Source organism: Pollicipes pollicipes, unplaced genomic scaffold (genome assembly GCF_011947565.3).
Source record: "Pollicipes pollicipes isolate AB1234 unplaced genomic scaffold, Ppol_2.1 Scaffold_1600;HRSCAF=1878_pilon_pilon_pilon, whole genome shotgun sequence".
Classification (NCBI taxonomy): domain Eukaryota; kingdom Metazoa; phylum Arthropoda; class Thecostraca; order Pollicipedomorpha; family Pollicipedidae; genus Pollicipes; species Pollicipes pollicipes.
The window spans coordinates 20441303-20466608 of NW_023595962.1; the positions used below are offsets into that span (position 1 = coordinate 20441303).

At 51.3% G+C, this 25306-nt stretch overlaps 1 protein-coding gene across 2 annotated transcripts; it reads left to right on the plus strand.

The window, feature by feature from the left end:
- Nucleotides 1–10615: 10615 nt before the first annotated feature.
- Nucleotides 10616–24747, plus strand: LOC119089894 (alanyl-tRNA editing protein Aarsd1). 2 transcript variants are annotated; one of them, XM_037212702.1, is made up of 9 exons: nt 10616–10792; nt 12469–12597; nt 13078–13237; nt 13955–14047; nt 14598–14752; nt 17042–17256; nt 18689–18902; nt 19455–19572; nt 24343–24747. In XM_037212702.1, exons 1-9 carry the CDS (start codon nt 10754–10756, stop codon nt 24450–24452), a joined length of 1233 nt encoding a protein of 410 aa, XP_037068597.1. In that variant the 5' UTR covers nt 10616–10753; the 3' UTR covers nt 24453–24747. The 2 variants fall into 2 exon arrangements, with proteins under 2 accessions (XP_037068597.1, XP_037068604.1); XM_037212709.1 differs by lacking the exon at nt 10616–10792 and adding an exon at nt 10826–10892.
- Nucleotides 24748–25306: the final 559 nt, after the last annotated feature.

The following is a 25306-nucleotide window of genomic DNA, read 5'->3' on the forward strand; positions in this document are numbered from 1 at the left end:
GGTATGTACAGAACGACATCCACCCTGTATGTAGGCAGAAGCGAAACCAGTCTGAAAGATTTAGCAATGTGGATTTTGTATCACATTGCTAAAACAGTTACATGCGAGTTGGAAACATCCATGGAGTGTCTAGCTTGGAAACGTTTGGTGAAATACGCATATTTCCTAGACAGCCATACAACTGTATAATTTCGGCCGTGGTAATGTGTCGAGTTGCCTGCTCAATGGTTGCTTAACACGCGCTCGGGGGGGGGGTGGGGGGGGGGGTCAAACTGACAGGTCATTGACCTAAAATGATCCTGGTCGACAATTTGTTTTGGGAACATACTGCCAAGCGTAATCTTTGTCGCTTATTCAAAAGGAGAAACTCAGAGCAGTCCTGCATCATTTTGGTCACCATGACCTCCAAAAGATCAAACAAGGTCACTGACCTCAATGGGCTGGTGCCTTTTGCTTAGACACATTTGCCTAGGTTCTGGGGGCACTTTGGGGACCAACCTGGAATTGACCTTGTTTGACCCATGTGACCTGAATGTCATGACTTAAGAAGCTCAAACTTCGACCTAAATGAGTTCACGAACAGGTCAAGCAAACTGGTGTGTCTCTAGCTTTCTTAGTTCCTGAGATCTCAGGAAGGGGGGGGGGGGTCAAATTGACCCCCCCCCCTCCCACCCACCCGGGCGAAGGGTATCTAGCCGGCCACCCGGGCGCGTGTTAATAAACGTAACTTCCACTCCCCCACCCAACGGTCGGAAAACATTTGTTTCGAAATCTGTCATGTGAATCGTCATTGAAGAAATATGCTTAACAGCTTAATTGGTGTTATGGCTGCATGGTAGCCCGAAGTCAGACCAATTCAACAAACCTGTGCCGACCTTATCATTAATATTTATATCTCTGACGGCTAAATATATCATGCTCATTACATTCGAACTGGCTTCATCCCAATCTGCATGTGTCAAAGTTCGCGCTTTTACGATGCGTTACACTCTTTCAGTATGTCGTCAGAAGAAGAACTTTCCACTGGTTCACCTGTATCGCCTGTTATCGCACGTCGCATTTATACCTTTTGATTAAGTGGGCATACTATGTGTTGTCAGGCGCTGCGAAGCCTTAGTAAGCCAACTGACGTGCTGGACAGGCGATTTTGGAAGGTGGTGGTGGAACGGGAGCGGTGCCCCACCAACCGGCGTGAGCGCATCTCCAATAAGAAGAGAGTGGAGCGCTACCGCAACCATTTCAAACGGAGCACCGCATTCGAAAGGTATAGTCGCCTTAGAGTCGCAATGGGTAAATATTTGGCAGTTGGAGTATCGGCTCAAAGAGCCTGAACTTTTGCCTTGAAGGCTTGAAGCTTGTACATCGCACATCGCATTGTATGATATATTTAAGGATTATGCAGACAACTTATTCCATGTATTGGATTGACGTTCTGCGGTACACTGAGCACGCAATTCAGCGGTACTAGCTACAAATCTCAGGCACCCGCAGTTTTCCTCCATGAGCATCTGGCAGAGAAGGGTTAACCTGGCCCGCCACAGTCGTGCCGGAGTGCTGAAATGCCTGATGATACTGTGTTCGTAAGAATGTCATAGATGCTTTTGCCCGATGACCTGTGTTATGACGCATCTAGTGACTCAAACCCATGCTTGCAAAATATTCCGGATAATGCACTAGTGCAGCCATGTATTCATAGTCTTTGCTGCTGTGTACATTTCCGTTACGTTTACATGATTTTCAGTGTCAGTGATAGTTTCATTATTTACGCAACTGTCATTTTAAGTGCTACGGCCATTTCACTCGAAACACTCGTACCTAAGACTGCCACTTCGTAGAGGTTCGGAGATTAAACATTTCCCAAGAGGCAAGTTCTGGCTTCTCATGCTATTTATGTTCCACTCCACACTGTTGAGAGATTTGTGAAACGTTACGTCGTGGGCACCAACAATGGCGCCTCTTCGCACAGCGAAGCCAGCGCGAACCGTTTCTGCTTATTACATCACAAATAGTCAGTTATTTGCGAACTTCGTGACAGTTTGACAATAGCTTTACTGCGCTCTCTCAATGCGGGTAAGGGCTTCTCCCCCTGTCAGTCGCTGGGAAGTCTATCGATTGAACAGTTTTGGAACCGTCACTGAGTTGCAGCAAGTTGTAGCTAACGCATTTGCTTTCAACATGCATATTGTGTCAAGTTTCTAGCTGCTTTGGCTGCCAGATCTAACATCATTGTTTGAAAATGGCTTTACATGGTTGGGTCCTTGGTTTGCGCACTACAGAGCGTGACTGCACGCACCGCCTACGCTTCTGGATACGCCTGCCCGTCTCTGAGCACATATATTGGTTTCTTTCCGCTGCGACGCCCGTCCTAGAGGTCTGGATCGAGTGGACTCAGGCTCGTTTTCTGCAGCTGTTCTGCGAATTTCAGGTGCTATGTTAATCAACTGAAGAATTGTAGTGTTGGTAATATTGCAGCAGTGCAAAAGAAAACGCCGTCTGATAAAATAACCAACATTTAACACACGCCCGGGTGGCCGGCTAGATACCCTTCGCACGGGTGGCGGGGGGGGGGGGGCAATTTGACCCCCTGAGATCTCGGAAACTAAGAAAGCTAGAAACACCAAATGTACAGGGTAAGTTGACCTGTACGTGACATCACATAGGCCAAGTTTCAGATCCGTTGGTCATGACCTTTGGGTCACAAATAGTCAAACAAGTCAAGTTCCAGGTTGGTCTCCAAAGTGCCCCCAAAACATAGATAACGGTTTCTAAGCAAAACTTCACATACTCATTCAAGGTCAGTGACCTTGTTTGGCCTTCTGAAGGTCAAGGTGACCAAGATCATGCAATATTGCTTTGAGTCTTGCATTTGACTTAAGCGACAAAGATTACGCTAGGCAGTATGTTCCTAAAACAAAATGTTGACCTGGGTCATTTTAGGTCAATGACCTATTCTGACCTATAAGAAGTCCATGGAAGATGTATAATACGGTTCCTGGTATCAAAAAACTCGAAATGAGCACCAGAACCTATCTCATACAGCAGGCCCTAGAGTAACAAAACAGGTTGGTTTTGACCTTGGTGTGACCGTCATGCCTGACCTTAGGTCAATGTAATTTTCTCATTCATCTGCTGTGTTGCCTACGAAAGCATCTCAGAGATGGATGGCTTTGTCTACTCCGTTGTTGGATCAGATTGGATGATTCCCTAGAAATTGCCTTTGCTGAAACCATGGCCTGGCTTTGACGCACCATAGGTCAGCGACCTGACAAGAAACATCTAATTTTTGTATGCCAAACGATCCGCCATTCAATTGTCTATAGCTATGCAAAATTTGGCGCGCCTTCGCCGCGCCGTTGGGAAGCTATTCTGGAAAAATCTTCGAGGGATCAATTTGACATAAAGCCCGTCAATTTCTGGTAACTTTGCTGCTCAGAAATGTCCCTGTTAAGGGGAACATAACTGACTGACGTCCATATGGCTGATTATTATGGCATATGCGTGTTCAAGGTGCGTGCTGGATCTCCTGGCGCCGAGTCGAGTCCTTTGACAGCCGACGCCTACCGACAACCGACAACCGACAACCGACAACCGACGCCTACCAACATCCACCGGTGGTGCCAACGCGTCAACCGCTTCCGCTGCATTCATCGTACCCAGCCGAAGAAGTGTCTCCAACCCGTCCACCGGCCGTTGAGTCGCAAGCAGCTGCATCGCTGCACTGTATCCAGGCAAAGCAGCGCCATGGAGCCGTCCACCAGCCGCTGAGTCGCAAGCAGCTGCATCGCTGCACTCGTATCCAGGCAAAGAAGCACCTCGGAGCCGTTGTTCGCCGTGCCCGGGAACGGGCAAATAGAGCCCGCCAAGCACCGCAAGTGACCGTACAGACAGGCGGTGACACTACTGAGGGGAAGGAGGCGGACGTCGACCCAGTCGCTGCCAGCAGTCCTGAAGCGATGAGTGCCACACGAGCCCGCCAGGCACCGCGAGTGAACGCGCAGACAGGTGGTGACACTACTGAGGGGAAGGGGGCGGACGTCGACCCAGTCGCTGCCAACAATCTCACAGCGATGAGATTGCTGGCAGCGATTGCCGTACGCGCCCGCCAAGCACCGCAAGTGACCGCGCAGGGACGCGGCAAATCGTGGGACGGTGTCCAGCAGGATGCCGACGCTCTGCAGTCTTTGTCACCAGGGGAGCGGCTCATGGACGACGTCATCAACAGCTACTATTTTGCATCGGCGTGGTCGTCTGGCGGTAGGGTGGTCAGCTTTGCCACGTACTGGCAGGAGTCCATGATGGCCGGCCGTACCAGCGAGATGCTGCGCGAACACCTGGAAGCTCGTGACGCTCACCTTGGAATGGTTTGGCTGCTGCCCTACCACCGGAACGGAAACCATTGGGCGCTGTACATCGTGGCCATAGCGTCCAAGACTATCGTGTACATGGACTCCCTGCACCTTCGGCCCAACAGACTGGACATCGCCTTCATTTAACGGATGGTGGAGGCGGTCGATATGGTGTAACCTGACCGCAGGCCAGCAACTGACCGAGAGACCGGGTGGGGACGTTGGAGGCTGGTGGTCCCGGACAAAACTCCTATCCAGCCCGATGCCTTCTCCTGTGGTCCACGCGTATGCTTCTACGCGGAAGTCGAAGCAACGGGCGTTGGCCGTCGTTTCAACGATACTTCCATGTGACTCGAAATCCAAGGCAGGATACAAAGTATAGTGGTGAGTGATCTGCGCGCGACTGTCCCTAAAGGTCATGGCTCATTTCAGTCAATTAATATATATGACATAAGGTGTATACGCCATATAGACTTAAATGCAAGTCGACATATGGCTCACACCCGACACGCGACGCGACTGCATAAGTGGTTGACCATGTTTGGGATGCACAACGTTCGCAGATGCACTGATAGAACCATTCTGCCTGAGCCTGAAACATTTTATTCATGAAGGTATAGGTAAGATATATTGGCATAGAAGTGGATTGATTATATATATATATATATATATATATATATATATATATATATATGTAATCAATATCGATGACGCTGGACCAGAAAGAAAACCTACGCAACGACGGATCCTATGCAAAATGCCTGGAAAACACGAAATAGTAACGTAAGAATGCAAATAACCTTATACGTCGAAAATTTATAGGACCGGCATTGGTTTACAGACGAAGACCAGGCTCAGGAGCGTCACGCTCGGCTTCAACACCAGAAAGGAGCTAGAGATGCTAATGCCGAGCCTCCGGGAGGTCCAGAACATTGGTCATCCTGTGTCGTTCCTCCGCGACCTACAACTGGCTTCAGGTAAACCCTGCTTGTGAGAAGTTTTCACGCCGCCGGTCATCTGGCTGTGCCAGCCGTTACCGTAGAAATCCCAGACACTCGAACGGGCCCTGTCAATGCATCGTGACACGCTTCATTAACCACCTTCTGGCGCCGCCTTCCACACGCACGAGGTTTGCGTTCTGTGATGCGGTTTGCGGGCAACGAAACACGAACTGCATAAATACAGGCACAAGTGTGCACATTATTTACTGACAAAATGGATCGATTAACTCAATGATAAAACTAAGTCGGGGAAAATGAGCCCTAAACGCATGACGCTATGATTCGACCTAAGCTTGATGACCATACCTGGAATGATCGCGCGGCCCAAACTGAGCAAACATTCTCACAGATGCAGTTCACACCCCGTTGAGGTCAGGGCACGAAAGCGCCCGAAAGGCCGGTCTCCACAATCCGCGTTGTGCTTGATTCGGAGCTGGCTGTTCCCCCTCCCCTTCACGCAGGCGCATAACCCAACTGTAGCAACTGGGACGCTTGATGGGACATTCTCGGTCACCCGGCCGCCGGGCCTCGGCTTCAGGCCCGGTGTAGCCGACAGTCAACGTGGCCGTCGCCGGGGGACAGGCACCCGAACTTCCAGTGGTGCCGTGCCTCGCCGCTCAGGAAAAACGGCTCCCACAAGCCGTTCCGCGATGCCGTTCCGCAGAGGGACACTGGCGCCGCGGCCGCTGGAAATATGTGACACTTGTGTATAGGCGCACCCAAAATTTCACCAGCGGGACACAACTCCAACGTTTTCACTGTAAACTGTGGTACAGCCCCCGCCGTTTCTTGCGTATCTTGAACTGCTGAAATGGATGTTGCACGTTCTTGATCTTCTCGTTTTTGCGGACTTACATGCAGTTTTCAGCTTCCAGCATACTGTTACGTACGCATGAATACATGACCTTAAATTTGGTAAGGGGATGGGTAGGATGAGGTGCATATACCTACATGGGGGGCTCGCTACTTAGCCCAATATTTGTCTCGGAGTAAGGTCAGAAAGAATTTAATTTTGCATAGTTGCAAACATTCCTCCGTTGGCTCCCAACTCGAAACGACTGTGCTGCTCTGTCCACCTCTTTTCAGTTAACAGCATCTTTTTGTCTTTTGCTGTCTTTTTTGCACATTCATACATATATTCGCTTCCACAGTACCTGTGGTCTCAGGCTGTGTCATTGTGCTTGCATCTTTGGAACTTGTGCTTTTTATTTGCGTCTTTGGCTGCCCCAGCTAGGAAGCTCTGGCCGGTGTCCGTGGCTGCCCCAGGATGTTCCATCTGATCCATCCCCTTGGCCGTCGGCAGGTGTAAGCATACCTGATTTCGCTGCTCGAGCTGAAATAGGACACTCTGCGGCCGGCGTTCGGCATCAGCCAAGTATCCGTGCTGCTAACGCCGGTGCCATTCCAGGCGCGTCACGGTGCCACGCTGCCCGCCGCCTGCCACAGCCAGCCGGCCAAAATGAAGTCCAACGACGTGGTCATGGTGCTTCTCGCGGAGGTTGTCTTCAGTGCGGCGCCTGAGACGGATGAGCCCGCCGAGGGATGCGGACCGGCGCGGGATCACGGAAGGACTGGATCGGACGGTGCTCGTTCAGAGTATGTCGCGATGGTGGGTCCCACTTGTGGGTGCAGTGCAGCCAGCGTTCCAAAGCTCATTCAGTGGGGTGTACGGGATTTAAACATAACTTAATGCTACCAGAATCCTAGCTATCCGGCGGCGGCCCCGCACGCAGTTCGTTCGCGCTAATGCATGCCCTCGCGTTGCCCTTTGACCCGACCCAGACACCTGACCTACTCAGTTCATTTGCCAAGCCTGAGGTGCATAGATACTGGCTTCACGGCTGCGCAGTTCGATGCTGATTGGCTGATTTTGAACAAGCGGATGGGCAGTCAGCAGTGAGCCACAAGCCGGGGTGTAATAGCATGAAAAATATACACATACATGCCACCCAAGTGACCGAATATTAAAACACCGGGCTGAGCCGTCGATTCTCGCGACTTTGAAAGTCAAGCGGCCTTTAGAACGCGGTGCATAGCCACTGTGAACGCTTTCACCATTTTCCTTGCTGCCGCTGAGAACAGGCTGTCAAGTATCTGTGGTGACAATTTGAACCATTCCAAGCTCGCTGTGGTTGCTATGAACTGTCTGCCGAATATTTAAAATGATTATATCTGGTAAAGATATTGCTCACAAGTGACATATCAGAGTGGTTGTGTTACTTGCTGAATTAATTCGGGATTTTTCTCTACACTCTTGTATGTGGTATTCATGCTGCAGAATTCTGCCAAACTTTGGTCTCCATTTAGATGCGTTCAGCGCGATGTGCGTAACACTTGGTGATGTTTGCACGACATATCTTCAGCTCATGTTACGACGTAGTGCAAATGGCATAAAATAATAATATTTCACGTTTTGGTGGCCTGGCTTGCTGATAAGTTATGTATGGTAACAGGCGATGTTTTGTAAAACTCCACGTCATTGAAGCCTGTCTTGTCGCGACGCCTGCGCCGATCGGTGGTCTGACGGGGCACTGTCGTGTTTACAGCTGTCAGCCCAATCCCGGGCCTGCCACTGGCCGTGTCTCGGGAGCAGGCGTCTGGCAATCCGTTCCCCATTGTGATGCTGGTTCACCTGATTCTGCTGACGCGCTTGCTGATGGTTGAGCTGGTCCCGTTCGGCCAGCTGCTGGCCACAGCGGCAACCGACCACAACGGGTCGGAGACTAACATTTTCAAGAGGCCGCGAGACAACACGGGGTCAGGCGAGCTGACATATGCCTTCTCTTTTCAGGGTGAAAACGCGCTTGATCTTCGTGGATCCAGTTTTGAATGTAGACGAACTTACTGGTGCATAATTTGACATTAAATTCACTGGAGGGGATAGCCATATGCATAGTCGGTAGATGCGTGTTGGGGAAGCCAGGCTTCAATGCGCTTTGGAATACTGGAATTCGCGTTTGGGCCTGTCCGTGTCAGTTCACTGGAGAAGGTCAGTTCGCGAGATGTGAGTGATAACCGTGTGGTATGTGCTATCATTGGCATGGTGGTATGGCCCAGTGGCATCCTTCTCAGCTTTGTTTCGTCTCTGACCTTTAAGGTGGTGGAGTAACAGTCCGACGTAGTCATTGCCATCGTTTGTCCTGACCAAAAATTGACAAGATGTCGCTTGTGACCACACCAATCGTGCCACACCGCTGGGGCCTGAAGATTTGGGTGATGTCACCGTCTGTCTTATCTCCCAAGGACGCTGGTGACGCTGGTGGAGTAGCGCATGCCCCTTGTGCACGCCATGCCCATGTTGTTGGCTGGCCGGCCACATCAGCCCGCTGCTGCTGACCGTGGTGGAGACGCCGCACTACACGAGCCAGCCGGACGGCGGTGGCGATACGCCGGTGGTCAGGGGGCCCGAGCAGCTGATAGCCGGCTGCGTGCCGAAGCATGAGACGGCGCACGACCTGCGACGCCGGGCGCTGATTGCCACCGACCCCGTCCTCACCCAGGTGCTGACGGCAACCAGCCTCGTCCCCACGCGTCACCTGATGGATTTTGTTGCCCACATCCCGCACTGTGTCACGCAGGGGATCAGACTGGGGATGGAAACGAACTGGGGCTGCAGCCATCTACCGTTGATGATTCTCTTCCTCCGTGAAGCGTCGTTTTTACTGACATTGCCTGTCGCGTGGTCGTACTCCTGTGATGGCCGTCGTGCCAGATGACTGGCTGGCTAGCGGCGAAGATGTGTGGCAGGGTTAGCGTGCTCCGGTGCATCAAATGTTCACAGGAGCGCGGCGTGTGTGTTCCCAAGGATAACAAGAATCATAAGTGCGAAAGAAGCAGGTGATGGTAGCCTTGAGAATGGCGTTTTAGAACTGATTTATTGTGAGGTCCGATGTACCTAGCCTATATTCAAGCATTGTGTCGTATGTTCATTTCCATATGCCGAAAATGTAATAAAGTCAAACTTTTCTAGGGCGTTGTTTGTAACGTAACATAGACTTCGCAGGTGTACAAATAGCAGGTAACAAAATTTAAGCTTTATTCAAATCCCAAAGTAGTCGGCTTTTCACGGACCCACGGATCCGCTTAAGTACTGTCATACAAATCAAAAGCAGCGGCAGCGAGAACGATCGTTTTGCATTTGTGTAATGGTGGGATGATATCTCCTGACCAGACGTCCTTCCGGAACGATTGTCCAAAGTCCAATCGAGAGCATAAGGACGGATCAGCTGTCTGTCCAACAGTGTCCAAAAAAACGGATTGTCCCGTAAAATTCCATGTCTAAAAACGCCGTTGTTCATTACAACCAATAACTACACATTCTCACAACCCACGTTTCACTTCCTCATCCTAAACAAATTTCAAAGGGATAGCAGTATGCTCGTGGGCAAGTACGGACAATCATTGGCTTCGGCGAAACAAATTTCCAGCAGGTTCCACTGCCAATAAGGTGGCAATATAAAACAGCCACATTCTACGTCTTTAGACTCCAAAGTTACGCAAAAATTCTACCACATTGTCAATGATTTCCGGAATCAGCGTGTTGAGGAGGCCCTCCACACTAAGTTTGGAGGCAATCGGGACGCCCGCAATATCCAACTAGGGTGTTACGCGTCGTATAACTCGGAAGATACGCAAAACCACAACCCGAAGACAGTGATTTTCGGAATCAGCGTGTTGAGAGACCCCACACACTAAATTTGGAGGCAATCGAGAAGCCCTGCAATATCACGTTGGGGTGTTATGTGTCATAACTCGGAGGTTACGCAAAATCCCACCCCAAAGACGCTGATTTTCGGAATCACCGTGTTGAGAAGGCCCTATATACCAAATTTGGAAGCAATCGGGACGACCCGCAATATCCTACTGGGGTGTTACGCGTCCTATAACTCGGAAGCTACACAGAAGCCTACCCCAAAGACAGTGATTGTCGGGATCAGCGTGTTAAGAAGGCCCTGCACATTAAATTTGGAGGCAATCGAGACGCTCCGCAATACCCAACTGGGGTGTTACGCGCCATGTAATTCAGAAGTTACGCAAAATCCTTCCCCAAAGACACTGATTTTCGAAATCAGCGTATGGAGAAGGCTCTGTACACCAAATTTGGAGGCAATCGAAGCGCCCCGCGACGTCGATCTGGCGATATTACGCGCCTTGTAACTCGGAAGTTACGCAAAATCCCACCCCAAAGACGGTGATTTTCGGAATCAGCGTGTCGAGAAGGTCATGCACACCAAATTATGAGGCGATCAAAACGCCCCGGCATATCGAACTGGCAATTGGACGTAAATCTGCTGCTGGATCGACGGACGTTGGCTTCGGCCAAAGCTACGGATAGAAATTGCCTTATTGTGAAGTTTTGGTAGTGGGCCGTCTTTCTGCAGCCTCTGGTTCAATTTCTTTACAATTATGGTTTTTGCTTGCCAAAATGATAGCTATGCTAGAAAGGTAGGTACATGTTGCATGCAAGTGCAGGGGAAGCGAGTGTGAAAGAGCCGGAAGTTAACAATGACATGAAAATAATGTTGTCAGCATGCAATATAGAAAGGTTTGAAGCTTGGGGAATTGGGCTGGCGAGGGAATTGGGCTGGCGAATGGACCTTAGCAAGGATGTTTGGATAGGAGAAAACTCAATAGACATTGATTGTAAACTGGTGTGCAAGATGGGGGAGATTTTGAACAGGTTTCCGTTGGAACAGAGTAGAGGCAAGAATTGGCATTTGGAGGAGGTTTTGGATTTTTGGGCAGTAACAACTCAATTGCAGTTGGTCATTTTTTGGAGGCAACTCATGGTACCCTGGAGCTGGTATGAGCTGGCACAGAAGTCTGGTGGAGCTGCAAAACTCCCTGTGTTGTATGGAAATTAGGAGTGGCCATTTGTAAAGGTAGATATCCATAAGGTTGAATGCACCATGTTTGCCATGATGGTGCCATAGTTGCCTATCTCTGCCATTCTAACCCTCTGATCCTGGATGTGACTGCTTGTACCAAATCCATTTAGCTATGGACCAATTCTTTGAGTTGAAGCTCTCAACAACTGTCATGAACAGTTGCAAAGTGGACTTGTACCAGCTTTGGTTGCTTGCACTGAACAGGTAGAGCATATACAAAGAACTGCACACTAGAGAGGCCAGTGGGAGTGTGGGGGGCTTGTGTATCAGACATATATCTTGTCCCAAGCATTGCACTTGAAATGTTTGGGGTCTGGTATCATAGAGATGTAATGCAAAATAATAGATGTGTAGCTCAGTGTTATTCTGGGCTATCTTGAACAAAGCAGGGGGAGGGAACAATTAGTTGTCAGTATGTGAAAATTAGATTATGAGGAAAATCTGAAAGACCCCAGGTCATCAGATCGCCAGCCTCTGCTCCAAACAGGGAGGTTGGCCGCCCTATTTGGGGTAGGATTAGACCTGCTGCAAGTATATTCAAGGCCAGACTGACATATTTTATAGACTGGTGCCAAGATGCAGGTAAACAAAGCAAGGCCAATTATTTGTGCGCTTAGATGACAAGGCAAACAAGTGAGGTGGTATCTGTTTACTGCAGGATGGCAATCAATCATGCATGATGCAAGTGAAGCACAAGTGAAGCTGAGCCAAAGGAAACATTCTGATTTGGTTCTCTTGACTTTATGGTTTGCTGGCCTGTTATGTATATTTCAATTTTAGGTATTTTTTGTTGATACTGTCCTAGCTTTTGTCTTGCTGTCTCACCAGTTTTGTGACCCTATGGTTTGGTTTCAACCTATGGTCCAGGCTCCAAGGTTTCATGAAAGACTATGAAATGGGATTTTTTCTATTAAGAAGATGTATCTTGGTATAATTCTTATTCTCTAAATCATTATTTTTAACATTGCCTTTGGTAATTGAGAATTCTGATACATTTCTGTGAGCAGATTGACTCTATTGACTGTTCATGGTCAGATTCAATCTTGATGTGAAGGAAAACTATGTATGCATTTTCAATACTCTGAACTTGTGCCATGGTTTTCATTAGGTATGAGGTCGAGTCACCATTTTGTTTTGAGATCTAATTCAATGTTAGTTTGCCATGGCACCTCATGTGTGTTCAGAGCATAGTCTCACCCTTTTGTATCACATTGACCAGGCCTTGTATTTCAGCTCCCTGCTACAGTTGTCAGCTGCTCTCCTGCTGAAGGTCAAGTAATTTTGGAGGGCAAGAAGACAAAGGTCAAGGGATATGAGGTCATTCTGGATGACACAATATTGTTCCCAGAAGGAGGTGGTCAGGTATGATATGAGTAGGCTGTAGCTGTGCTATTGATTACATCCCACAGAACTTGGCATACAATGGGTAGCAACCAATAAAACATGGCATCATTCACTGCCTTGCCACAATGTGTTGTGTACTTACTCTCAACCACTGAACAGTGGCACCATCATAATATCTGTGATGTATTGGTTATTATTATAATGCTGAAGCTGTCAGTCACACTTCCATGTGATGGCACAGAGGCCTTCATTCATGGCTCCATGTGATGGCATGGAGGCCTTCAGTCATGCCTCCATGTGATGGCATGGAGGCCTTCAGTTATGCCTCCTTGTGATGGCACAGAGGCCTGCAGTCATGCCTCCATGTGATGGCACAGAGGCCTTCATTCATGGCTCCATGTGATGGCATGGAGGCCTTCATTCATGCCTCCATGTAATGGCCACATTGCTGCGCTCTCCCTGACGGCCTTGCCTTACGTACATCTGGCGTGACGGCAGCCTGACGACCGTGGCACGATCGGCTCGTCGGAGGTGCTGCGCGTCACCAGACGCGGCGCCGAGGCAGTCCACTTCGTCCGTGACCCGCTGACGCCGGGCGACGTGGTGGAGGTCACAGTGGACTGGTGTCGCCGCTGGCACCATATGCAACAACATTCCGGTGGGTGGGTGGGTGTCAGTAGAAGGGGGTAGCATGACCTGGAGGTATGCTGCTGAGCAGCAGTGTGAAGGCAGGGAGGTGATATGTTGTGGGCTTCCATGTTATCAGTGCTAGAGAGCTGGTATAATGGGTAAATGTGTCGTTACAGATTTGGAGGCCTGGTCTGTTCCAGTGATTTTGAATAGGCAAGGTCCCATATAGGGCCACTGTCATGAAGAAATGGTTGAACTTATACTATCAGGCACCCCTGATCACCTTTTTGCAACCTCCATGTCTTGTGTGCTTCAGCTTATGGGAGCTAGAAAGTTGAGCGTCATGAAATAACTGGCAGAATTGGCATCAGTCATATGGGTTGTGGTGTTGGTTCTGGCTATGTCAGCCAGGGGCTGCCTTCATTGAGCTGGAGCATTGAGCTTTGAGTGTCTTCATTGAACTCAGCAGGCTCGTCGTCGCCTGGCTATGTGCGCCAGGGTCTGCCTTCATTGAGCGGGAGCATTGAGCTTTGAGTGTCTTCATTGAACTCAGCAGGCTCGTCATCACCTGAGGCGCCATTGATGTATGGCTCAGGTGGCTCCAGTCATGAAAGCCTCGGGTGACCCCAGTGATGTACCCTTCAGGTGGCCCCATTGATGTGGCCCAGAGCTGGGGCCCTGAGCTGTGACATGGCGGGCAGTGATGGGCTGACGTCCAGCTGACGTCCCCTCCCACCCTCGCCAGGTCAGCATTTGATCACCGCCATCCTGGACCAGCTGTATGGCTTCCAGACCACCTCCTGGGCGCTGCGAGACACCGTCTCATTCATCGAGATCGGTGGGCTGTGCACAGCAATGGGCAGGCTGGTTGGGTGGGGACTTGTTGAGCCCGGCTCACTAGACCATTATGCCTGATCTCAATGGTGCTTGTGCTCATATTAGATATACATTCAGCTGACAGCAACAGTGCTAATTTTATTATATTGTTGCATTATTATGTGTCACTCATCAGCGTGATGAATCAGTTGCCATTATGATCAGCTCCTTGTTATGCCGTTATGTTGCTGTTCTGCCGTTATCGTGAGTTATTGGCTGCACGCCTAGCGTTGACGTGGTGCGGACTCTCGGCTGCCGTCAGCCCGGGAGGCTCAGACGCCTCCGGCCCCAGCCCGTACACTCGCCCTGCGATGAGCTACAGATGAGCACGAGAACGTGACGTTCTCTCTCCGTAACGATCATAACGCACGGGCACGCCTGCGCCGATAGGGGACGTTCGTTATCACGCGTACTTCGCAGCGCCCCAGTGCCATGCCGCGCGCGACTGTCAGTGCTCGCCCGCCCCGTGTACGGCCGCCTCCAGTCGGTGCGCTTCCCTTCTGGCCAATCAGACGCCGCCGAGCTGTCACGTGACCAGCTGGAGGCGGCCGAGCGGCGCGCCAATGAGCTGATCCGGGAGGCGCGCCCCGTCCGGGTCACGGTTCACCAGCCCGGTGACCCCCAGCTGGCCGGGGTCAGGGCGCGTGGCCTGCCCGACGACCACACGGTCAGTGAAGCGCCACTGACATCGCACATGTGACCTGCGCTGTGCCTTCGTGCGGGGTGTGTGGTGTCTGACCTTTGACATTGCATAAAACTGGTTAGACTTGCGATAGCTAGTTGCAATAGAACTGCCAGTTGACAAGCGTGCTGCGGGTGTAAAGATTTCCTACACGTTCTTCCCGAACTTCATGTTAATTGTGAACATTGGCACATTTTTTGCCTCAAATATCGTTGTTTGGAATGATATTTGCTTTGCGTGGCTACGATGATCCCCGCGTGGTTTGTCCGGTTTGATCTTACAGGCGGTATGCCGCCCTTGTACTTTTCACGTAGTGTTAGCTCAGACACGTCGTCGTGTTAGCTCAGACACGTAGTGTTAGCTCAGACACGTCGTAGTGTTGGCTCAGACACGTCGTAGTGTTTGCTCAGACACGTCGAATTTGATCGGTGATACTAGTTTTCTCGAGATCTTGAATAGCTCAGACTTTCGATTTGAAGTTGCCTCTCCCGCGGGAGAAATCTCATTGGACTTTCTACTCGCTTCTCGCTTTTCCCAACGTATGTTCCCTAATGTTTGGAACACACTAATTTGCGAAGATGACTGTAATAAGCGCTACAAAAGATGGAAACACTCAAGGTAAAAATATATGCAACTTGAGGCTATTATCCCGCGAATTCAACGAAGCGTTAAACTATAGCTTTGATTTCTCCCCTATGGCGTTTACCACATTGGGTCTTATCAAAGTGCATCTTTGGCTTTGGGAAGCGGAGTATTACATGGTCTTAAGTGACACATTGGCTCAAGCTCCAGCCAGTGCACTTCTCGGTGCTTTGCCGTTGCCGCCCGCTGTAGCAATTACGTTCATTTGTACTGGCATCATTCATACCAGTAAAAGTGCCACGCCCGTCGTCAGGGTGACAATGTGTGCGTTAAAACAGCTCAGCAGGGTACCTCTAACCCGTAACAGCTGACGACGGCCCTCAGCAGATTGTGCCGTTGTCATGACGACCGCGGTCACGACAGCTGCAGTTGTCGCGGACTCGGGATACACTCTGGGGCTACCAAGAAAGGAGGAAGTGTAGTACTGTTGCAAAGCGTTGACAGCGTAATTTGGACTAGAAAATGATAATTATTGATATCATTACGATATCTTCGTAGTGCTGCAGTGGCACTACCCAGCGCTATTATTAGGCTAGGTGGTCCTGAGGTTTCGCCACAACGGGTTTTTGAAACATGTACCAAATATGGGACACTGTGCACTCTGCGTAGTGCCAGACTGGTAGGGCCTAATTTATGTGACATGGTTGACTGTATTGATCCCTGTGAACGCGTGCCGTTTCCTGGCCCGCTCGTATTCGCCTGAGATGTGTCATATTGTCTTGACTACAGTCACCTTAACTGGTCGTACAGCAGAGTATAACTGGGCCCACTCTGCCTCTTGACTTCAGCCAACGCCACTTTGCTGGCATGAAACTAACAACGCCCTAGTGTCACCGGCTGCTCCGAATCTAATACCGCTCTAGTGTCACCGGCTGCTCCGAATCTAACACCGCCCTAGTGTCGCTGACTGCTCCGAAACGAGCACGGCCCTAGTGCCGCCGGCTGTTTCGAATCTAACACCACCCTGGTGCCACCTGCTGCACCGAATCTAACACCGCCCTGGTGTCACCCGCTGCTCCGATTCTAACACCGTCCTAGTGTCACCGGCTGCTCCGAATCTAGCACCGCCTTAGTGTCGCTGACTGCTCTAAATCCATCCTTAACCTGCTCTTGCACAAACGTCTAGTTCTGTCCTTACTCGAAAAGCACTTGCTACACCCTGACTCAAGTCCACATTTTTTTGCCCTGCCCTGCTCTGCCTTAGTCTGCTTTCCTCACCGCGCTTTGCTGTGCTCTGCTGTACTGTGCCCCGCCCCACCCTTCCTAATCCTGTTCGTCTCTAGTCTGATTGCTTCTGTGCTGTGCTGCTCTTTCTAGCCCTGCCCTGTCCTGCCCTGCCCTGCCCTGCCCTGCCCTGCCCTGCCCTGCCCTGCCCTGCCCTGCCCTGCCCTGCCCTTCCCTGCCCTGCCCTGCCCTGCCCTGCCCTGCCCTGTCCTGTCCTGTCCTGTCCTGTCCTGTCCTGTCCTGTCCTGTCCTGTCCTGTCCTGTCCTGTCCTGTCCTGTCCTGTCCTGTCCCGTCCTGCCCTGCTCTAATGTCTTCAGCTGTGTTCTGTTTTGTTCTAATCTGTCGCCATCTGTCGCTCGCTGCCAGCCGCCGCCAGTCTCAGACTGACCGCTTGCTGCCGCACACAGGGCGCTGTGCGTATCGTCAGCATGGAGGGCATCGACGACAACATGTGCTGCGGCACGCACGTCAGCAGCCTGGCGCATCTGCAGGCCGTCAAGCTGCTGCAGGCAGAGCGGGGCAAGAAAGGACGCACCAACGTCCACTTCGTGGCCGGCCAGCGGCTGCTGGACCACCTGGGCGAGACTGCTGGCCGGGAGGCCCACCTCAACACCGTGCTGAGGTGCGCTGACGGCGGCGATGGGCGCCTGATCACGGAGTCGGGCGCGGCGTGCTGCGGGCTGTGTGGGCTCAGAGGCGCCGTGTGCGGGGCTGTGGGGGCACAGAGGCGCTGTGTGCGGGGATGTGTGGACACAGAGGCCCTGTGTGTTAGACTGTGTCGGCTCAGAGGCGCTGTGTGCGGGGCTGTGGGGGCACAGAGGCCCTGTGTGCGGGGCTGTGTCGGCACAGAGGCGCTGTGTGCGGGGCTGTGGGGCACAGAGGCGCTGTGTGCGGGGATGTGTGGACACAGGGGCCCTGTGTGCGGGGCTGTGCGGGCACAGAGGCGCTGTATGTTAGACTGTGTCGGCTCAGAGGCGCGGTGTGCCGGACTCGGCCGTTCATCTCTGTGCTAGTCTTTGGTCCCTGTGCTCTCGGTGTTGGTCTCCGGTCTCTGTGGTCTCTCTACTGGTCTCTGGGTCCCTGCGTTATCTGTGCTGTTGTACTTGAAGGCTGCTGCGGAAAGGGATGGCATGGAATATGTCAGACTCTCAGTGAGGATGATGGCTGTAAAAAATGGGGAAGGATAGAGCTTATGTTAGAGCAAGGGCGATGATTACAAGCTTTATCTTGAAAAATGCCTCGAATAGTCGTTTACACACACCATATTTCAAAACGCTTATCTAAAGTACCTTTCGTTGAATACGTTGAATGATTTAATAATAATTTAATAATTTAATAATAATTTAATTAATAATTTAATTAATAATTTAATAATAATTTCGTTGAATCGGTCCGTGATTTTCACGGGCATTATGATACGAAAAGTTACTGCTCTCATGTCGTCAACAGCACTGCCCTCCAATAGCGAAAAGGCTTAAGTTCTGTGCTAATTAATGGTTCTTATGCCTTTTTGCCTTTGGACGGCAGAGCAGCAGTGGTCAGTGAGTAACTTATTGAAGCTACATGCCTGGTAGTTGTGAGCGGTCATCTTTTGATATTATCCAACCATGACACTCATCTCAATGCCTCACATGAGCCTTGACCTGGCATGAGCTTTGACCCCGAAGTCTGTGCACACACACATTGGCCTCAACACATGAGCAACGCTCTGGCCTCAAGGACTGACCCCTAGCTTGGCCCCAAGCAGCGAACGTTAGCCCTGGCCCCTAACAGGTAGTTTATGTCTTGACATCAGTAGCTGTTGGGATCCCTTCCTCAACAATAAACTTGAAATTATGTCGTGACACCTGATCTGATCCGACCCGATCACTATTGTCCCAGTAGCCGACCCGGCTCTTCACAAAATCATTCAGTTTGAGCCAATCGTTGAGCTCAGAACTAACCTTGAGTTGAAACCCAGACGCTGAGTCCAGTCCACGGGCCCTCATACCCAGCGTGCGCCTTCAGGGCTGTTGCTGACCTTGCCGTGAGCTCAGCTGATGTACGCCGCCCAGGTGTGGTCCTGCCGAGCACGGCACGATCCTGGACAAGTGGCAGCGCTCGCTGAAGACCAGCCAGCGCGCCTGCCGCCAGCTGCTGCGTCAGCTGGCGCAGGCGGAGGTGACGCGCTTCCGGTCGGCGGCGCCGCCGCTCGGCTTCCTCTCGGTCCACCAGCCGGCCGGCGACGCCGAGTTCATGGCCACCGTGGTGTCGCTGCTCGACGACGAGGTCAGTGACCCCGGCAGGCCGGCGCCGCGGCCGCCGGGCCGCCGCTAACAGGTCGGACGAACGCGGCCACAGTAGGCATGGGTGGGCATTGCGGGGTGTTACCGGTCAGTGTATACTCTCCGTATTCCGTGTCCTTGTGAAAAACTTCACTTCGGGCCGTCAGACAGCAGCGTGTGCAAAGGCCACCGTTATCCTGTCACTGCAGACCATGTCCCCAGGCTATGCTGTACGCGACGGAAGCTGTGGTTGCTTGGTCAGCCGGACGTATTCGTCAACTTACCCGGCGGCGTGTCCTATTTTGTTCCTTGTCAGACTCATGTGTTTGTTGGGATGGTCTGAAGTCTTCGAAACCTTCAGTACCAAGTGTCTGATCCAAGTGTCTGAGTGTCATGGCCCCCATACCCCTCGCCCAAAGACCAGCCAAACAATGACAACCAGCCAACCGAAGACTCCAAACAACGTGATCTCGATGTGTCCTCCAGTGGCCAGCTGCCTGACCTCGGCAGCGTGCGGGCGCAGCGGTGTGACGCCGGTGACCGGTGTGATCCACAGACGGTACTGGCGGTGGTGACGGTCGGGGGCGAGGACGGCGGCGCCGGCTCCCTCCTGGTGCGCGGCCCGGCCGAGCTCGTCAGCCGCGTCGCGCCCAAACTCTGCCAGCTCATGGACGGTCAGTGGTCCTCAGCTCACACCGCCGCGACACCCGCCCAGGCGAGAAGTAGCGTCATGGCATCTCCGGCGTCGACAGAGGACCTCTGGACGCTTGCCCAGTGGTGCGTCGAGCTGCTTGGCGCGAGCGTGTTACCACGCTAACCCGCGTGTGATGCGGATCGAGGCGACGGAGGAAGGCAGGCCATTTTTTCAGGTGTTTGCTGATGCACGCGTCTTGACGCAGATAAGCAGCTGCCTCTTTCAGCGCGTTTGTGGCAGCCTGGCAAATCAGCATTCAGTAACGCGTCGGATGTGTCAACGAATCGTTTTGTGAGTTCCCGTTGCACACACGGAGTTGGGGACCGTCCAAAAAGGCGGGCATTTTCCCGACACCCGTGGCTGGATTTGCAGAAACTGCTAAAATGTGCTATCATTGATGGAGTGCATCGAAAAACTTGTGTTTCGTGACCGTGCGCACTATTTCGCGGTTTTGGGGAGTTCAAAATGATCACTGACCACCAGACATCGCTTTTCCACTGATGCACCTTAGATGTTTGCTGTCTGAACTGCCTCAACCACTTCTTCTTCTAGGCGATTTGAATGCGCATGACACTGTTTGGGGGTGTGACGTCACCATTGCTTGTGGGAGGCTGTGTGGGAATTTTATCCACTGTGCTTTACTATGTATTTTAAACACAAGAACTCGTGCACATTTTACAATGTCATCCGGTGAGATGTCAGCGCTAGACTTAAGCCTCTGCAGTCCCCAGCTCGTCCAACACCTCGAGTGGAGTGTCGGAGATGACCCAATGGGAAGTGACCACTTCCCAGTGTGGGTTCGGTTTAAGAGAGATGGAACGTTGGGTGTTGGGCCACAGCGCTGGAATTTTAAGGAAGCGGAGAGATGCGAATTTGAGACGGCTTGAAGAATCATTTGTAACTGAGCCTGATAGGACGCCATCCACTATTGAGGATTTTACTCACAGACTTTTAGAGTGTGCGAACAGGTGTATCCCACGCACGTCTGGCGCTCCCCGACGTACTCCTGTTCCGTGGTGGGCGGAGGAGTGTCGGAGCATCATCCAGGAGCGTAAACGTGCGTTTCGGGCTTTGGCGCCAGGAGCAGTGTGGAAAATCTGATAGCCTTTAAGGAGGCGAGAGCTTTTGCTTGGCGCACTGTAAGGGAGGCGAAGCGTGCTTCCTGGCATGCTTACGGAAGGACGCTGAACCGGCTACGCCGACATCGCAGGTTTTGTCTCGGATCAAGCGTATATCGGGGGAGTTTTCATCCATGCCTCTTCCGGTACTATGTGTGAACGGACAGGTCCTGACGCGCCCGTTGGATGTTACGAACGAGATTGTCCGGGCGCTGGCCCGCCGCAGCGTAGGTGGCAACACTAACCCACAGTTTGTGCGGCATCAAATGCAGCGTGAACAATCTGCAGTGGACTTTTCGACGAGCGCACTACATGCCTATAATGATCCATCCACCCTGGTCGAGTTGGAATCGGCGATTGCCAAGCTTCGCAGTGTGTGTGTGAAGGTCCGGACACTGTGCACAACGACATGTTCAAGCATTTGCCGCCTTGCGTGCTTCGCGGTCTTTTAGCGGTCTTTGATGGGCTATAGACCAGTGGTGACTTTCCAGTCTCTTGGCGAGAAGCTACTGTCGTTCTTTTTTTAGAAACGGATAAAAGTGGATTATTAGATCCCTTACATTATAGACCCATTTCTCTCACTTCATCGCTCTCTAAGTTAATGGAGAAGATCGCTTATGACCGTTTAACTTGGTTTCTAGAACACCACGGCGGTTTGGCAAACGCCCAGTATGGTTTTTGAAAGAATCGATGCACAGTGGACGATCTTTTAGTTCTCGACACTGCGATTCGTATTGGATTTAGAGCAAACCGACACAAAGGCGCAGTGTTCTTGACATAGAGGGCGCCTATGGCACCGTATGGCGTCAGGGCATTCTTCTCAAGCTATACAGGTATGGTATACGCGGCAATATGGGCACCTTCAGAACTTTTAAGTTGACCGTCCTTTCCGTGTCCGTGTTCGGGACGCGCTCTCTGAGAGGCATCTTCAAGTTAACGGTATGCCCCAAGGCGGCGTTCTCAGCGTAGCTTTGTTCGTCGATATGATAAACGACATCGGGATTGGGCTGCCGCAGTCTGCAGGTCGTGCCTTTGTTGATGATGACACCGTTTGGACTAGCGCAGCAAGAGTACCATCGATGGAGCGCCAACTCCAGTTGGCTGTGGACCGTGTTGAGAAGTGGGGTACCATGAACGGGCTCAAGTTTTCAAGTAGTAAGACTGTAGCCATGCATTTTCGTCGTAGCCGGGAATGCGGTGACCTGTCTATCCGTATGTATGGACAATGCATTCCAACTGGGCCTGTGGCTAGGTACCATAGGGTATACTTTGACCGCCGATTAACATATGAGGCACACCTTAAGGCGCTACGTGAACGCTGTTTTAAATCTTTGAACGCGCACATCGTGTGGAGGGGATCGGAGCACGCTTTTGCTGCTGTATTTTTGCTGCTGTGTCGGGCAATCATACGCTGTAAGCTGGACTATGCATGTTGTATTTATGACAGCGCGTGTGAATCCGCAAAACGCATCATTGACACCATCCATCACACTGCTTTACGTGCCATCACAGGGGCGTTCCGTACATCTCCTACCTGAAGCCTTGTGGTAGAATCGCACAAGCCGCCGTTGTCAGCGAGGAGAAAATGGTAGGCATGCGTGGTGCACTTAAGTTGCGACAGCTCCCGTGGCATCCCGCATATCTCGCAGTTTTTCGCGGCCTGCTGTGCCTTTTTTTCGCCATGCACCTCGGGCGCACGCTGTGACCTTTTGGCTCCCGGATACCTTAAGCTTAAGCCTACGGAAAGCCTTACTGCGGGAAAACGAAACTCCCATTGGAAGGGTGAAGCGATCAGGTCATCTGTGCACTCATCCCTGGCATTTGATCTCGCCCTCAACAGACACATCGCTGACTGAAATGACAAAACAGATGTATCTCTGCTGGATATAATGAAGTCCAGAGCGCTTGAACGTATAACGTAATATGAGGGTTACACGTACCTACACAGACGGCTCTAAAACTTCTGATGGTGTAGGCTGTGCGTTTGTGAGCGGTGGCGTCACCCGGTCGTTTTCATTGCCCCCAAACGCGTCGGTGTTCACATCGGAGCTCGTAGCAATTATTAAGACACTTTTTTATTAAAGTCGGTGACGAACCTTTACATCTCATTTTGACGGACTATTTGAGCAGCGTTCTGAGTGTGAAGTCTTCTTATCCATTATGTCCCCTTATACAGGACATTTTAATACGTTTGACTCAACCGGATCAGGCCGGAAAGAAAGTCATGCTATGTTGGATTCCTAGTCGCGCTGGAATCACGGGCAACGAGTTGGCTGACGCGGCTGCCAGGCGAGCAGCGCCGGCTCCATGTGTTTGCTCTCTTTCTACTTCTGCCAGATATTTTTACCCTGCAATAAAAACCTTCCTGCACAACAAGTGGCAGCGTTGTTGGGATCGGGTGGATGTTAATAGGCTTAGAGCGATAAACCCTAAGCTGGGTCAGTGGTTCTCTTGTTTCCGCGAGGTGAGGCGAGAAGAGGTGGTCCTGTGCAGACTACGTATCTGGCACACAAACGCAACCCACGGCTATATGTTGGAGGGAGCCGATAAACCCATCTGCCATCGATGTGGCGCTGTCCTTGCCGTTCGCCATATCCTTATATCTTGTCTACGCCTCGTGGAAGAACGCCAACGTTACTTTGGACGGCATGAGTCTCCCCTTGCCCTCTGTGATATGCAAGGAGACATCTCACAGTTTCTTGAATCTCAGCAGATCTTTTTGTTTCTCAAACACATCAACTTTGGGACCATTTATGCGGCTCATTACTTAGGTAAAACAAAACTCGTTATGGGCGCCAAATGACCACCGCAGTCGGCGCGCCCGTAAACTCAAATATACAACAAAAAAATGCTCACTGAATTCCGTGCTGACGAACCATTGGGACTCCGACATTTTTGGACAATAGCGCATTTTTATCTTCTTTTTTTATATGTCTGTTTTGGCAAGTGCGCCTTTTTAGTGTTTGGCAAGGGCGCATTTTTCAATCTACTTTTTTGTATGGGCATGTTTGATTTTGAAGCTCAAAATGATTGCGGTCGAATGTTAATTCATGTCACAGATAACAGGGGGCACGCGGGCCCTTAGTGCCCCCCCCCCCTTCCCTGCCCTCGTTAAATTCACCACTGCCCCCAATGCGTGGAAACATATTGCATGCTTCCCTGATTCAGTTGGGCTTTATCAAGAACGTTCTGTTGACATTGCAGCGACTCTGCGGAAGTTTGGCCGTTGCGTGGACGCGTTGGGAGGCGTGTATCCCAATAGTGGTCCTTCGATTAAGGGAGTGCTATGGTGTGTACGGTTGGCAACGTATGAACTCGCCAACAGCAATCCCAATATCCAGGGCCCCGAGGTCCTGAGTCTCCCCACGCCTGCAGAACAGTGTCCCGAGATGTGACCTTGACCTCTTCCATGTTTGCAGAACAGTATCCTGATATGTGACCTTGACTTCTCCTGTGCTTGCAGAACAGTGGCCTGAGATGTGACCCTAATATCCCATGTCTGTAGAAACTTGTCCCTGAGATGTGGCCTTGACCTCTGTCATGTTAGCAGACCATGTCCCAAGATGTGACCTTGACCCCTTCCCGGCCCGCAGAACAGTACAGAAGTGTGACTGACCGCTCCGTGCTCACAGGCAAGGGGGCCGGGAAGAACGGCCGGTTCACCGCCAGGCTGGCCTCCCTGAAGCGGCGCCCCGAGGCCGATGACGTCATACGACAAGAGATAACGTCGGTCGAGAGCTGAGCGGTGTCCCTATGGGCAGTGGGAGCGTCATCTGACCGATCTGTCACTGGCTGATAACGGAGTGACGTCATTGTCGAGGGGCTATGTCATTGGTGGATGTCGCGCGTTGGCGGAAAACAATTGACCGGCGTCAGATTTGCTCAGTACATTGTCATTTGTCGGAATGGGCAGTCGTTCCCCGTGTGCAATAGTTACTGCCTTCAAAGTGATCGCTATGGATTGCCAGTAGCCATGACTAGGTTGTGCTTCTGTTTCTCATGCTGATCACGGTGCGGATTACAAGCAGCCGTGGATATATTGTGCTTCTGATTCTCATACTGATCACTGAGTGGATTACAAGCATATATTGAATATATGCTTGGATATATTGTGCTTCTGATTCTCATACTGATCGCTGAGTGGATTACAAGTAGCCATGGACAGATCGTGTCTCTGCTCCTTGCCGATTCAGTACAAGGCTATCGGTCACCGCGGGCGGTTATGGTCAGTTGCGCCGCTTTTGACCAGAAAGATGGGGCCGGATGCTTTTCATCAGCATAAGCGTGGCGTGTATGCCTCTGGTTGTGATAAACAGTTCACTCAGTCATAGCGTGTCTGAGCTTTTCGTTTGGTTGATGTTGCGCGTAGTGGCCTGAGGCCGGGGCTTTCTGACGTAAAGAAAAAATAAATCGATGAAATTCCATGGTAGATTACCAGACCTCAGCAAAACAAATTATTCCCGGTGTGTGTGTGTGTGTGTGTGTGTGTGTGTGTGTGTGTGTGTGTGTGTGTTTGTGTGTGTGTGTGTGTGTGTGTGTGTGTGTGTGTGTGTGTGTGTGTGTGTGTGCGCGTGCGTGCGTGCGTGCGTGCGTGCG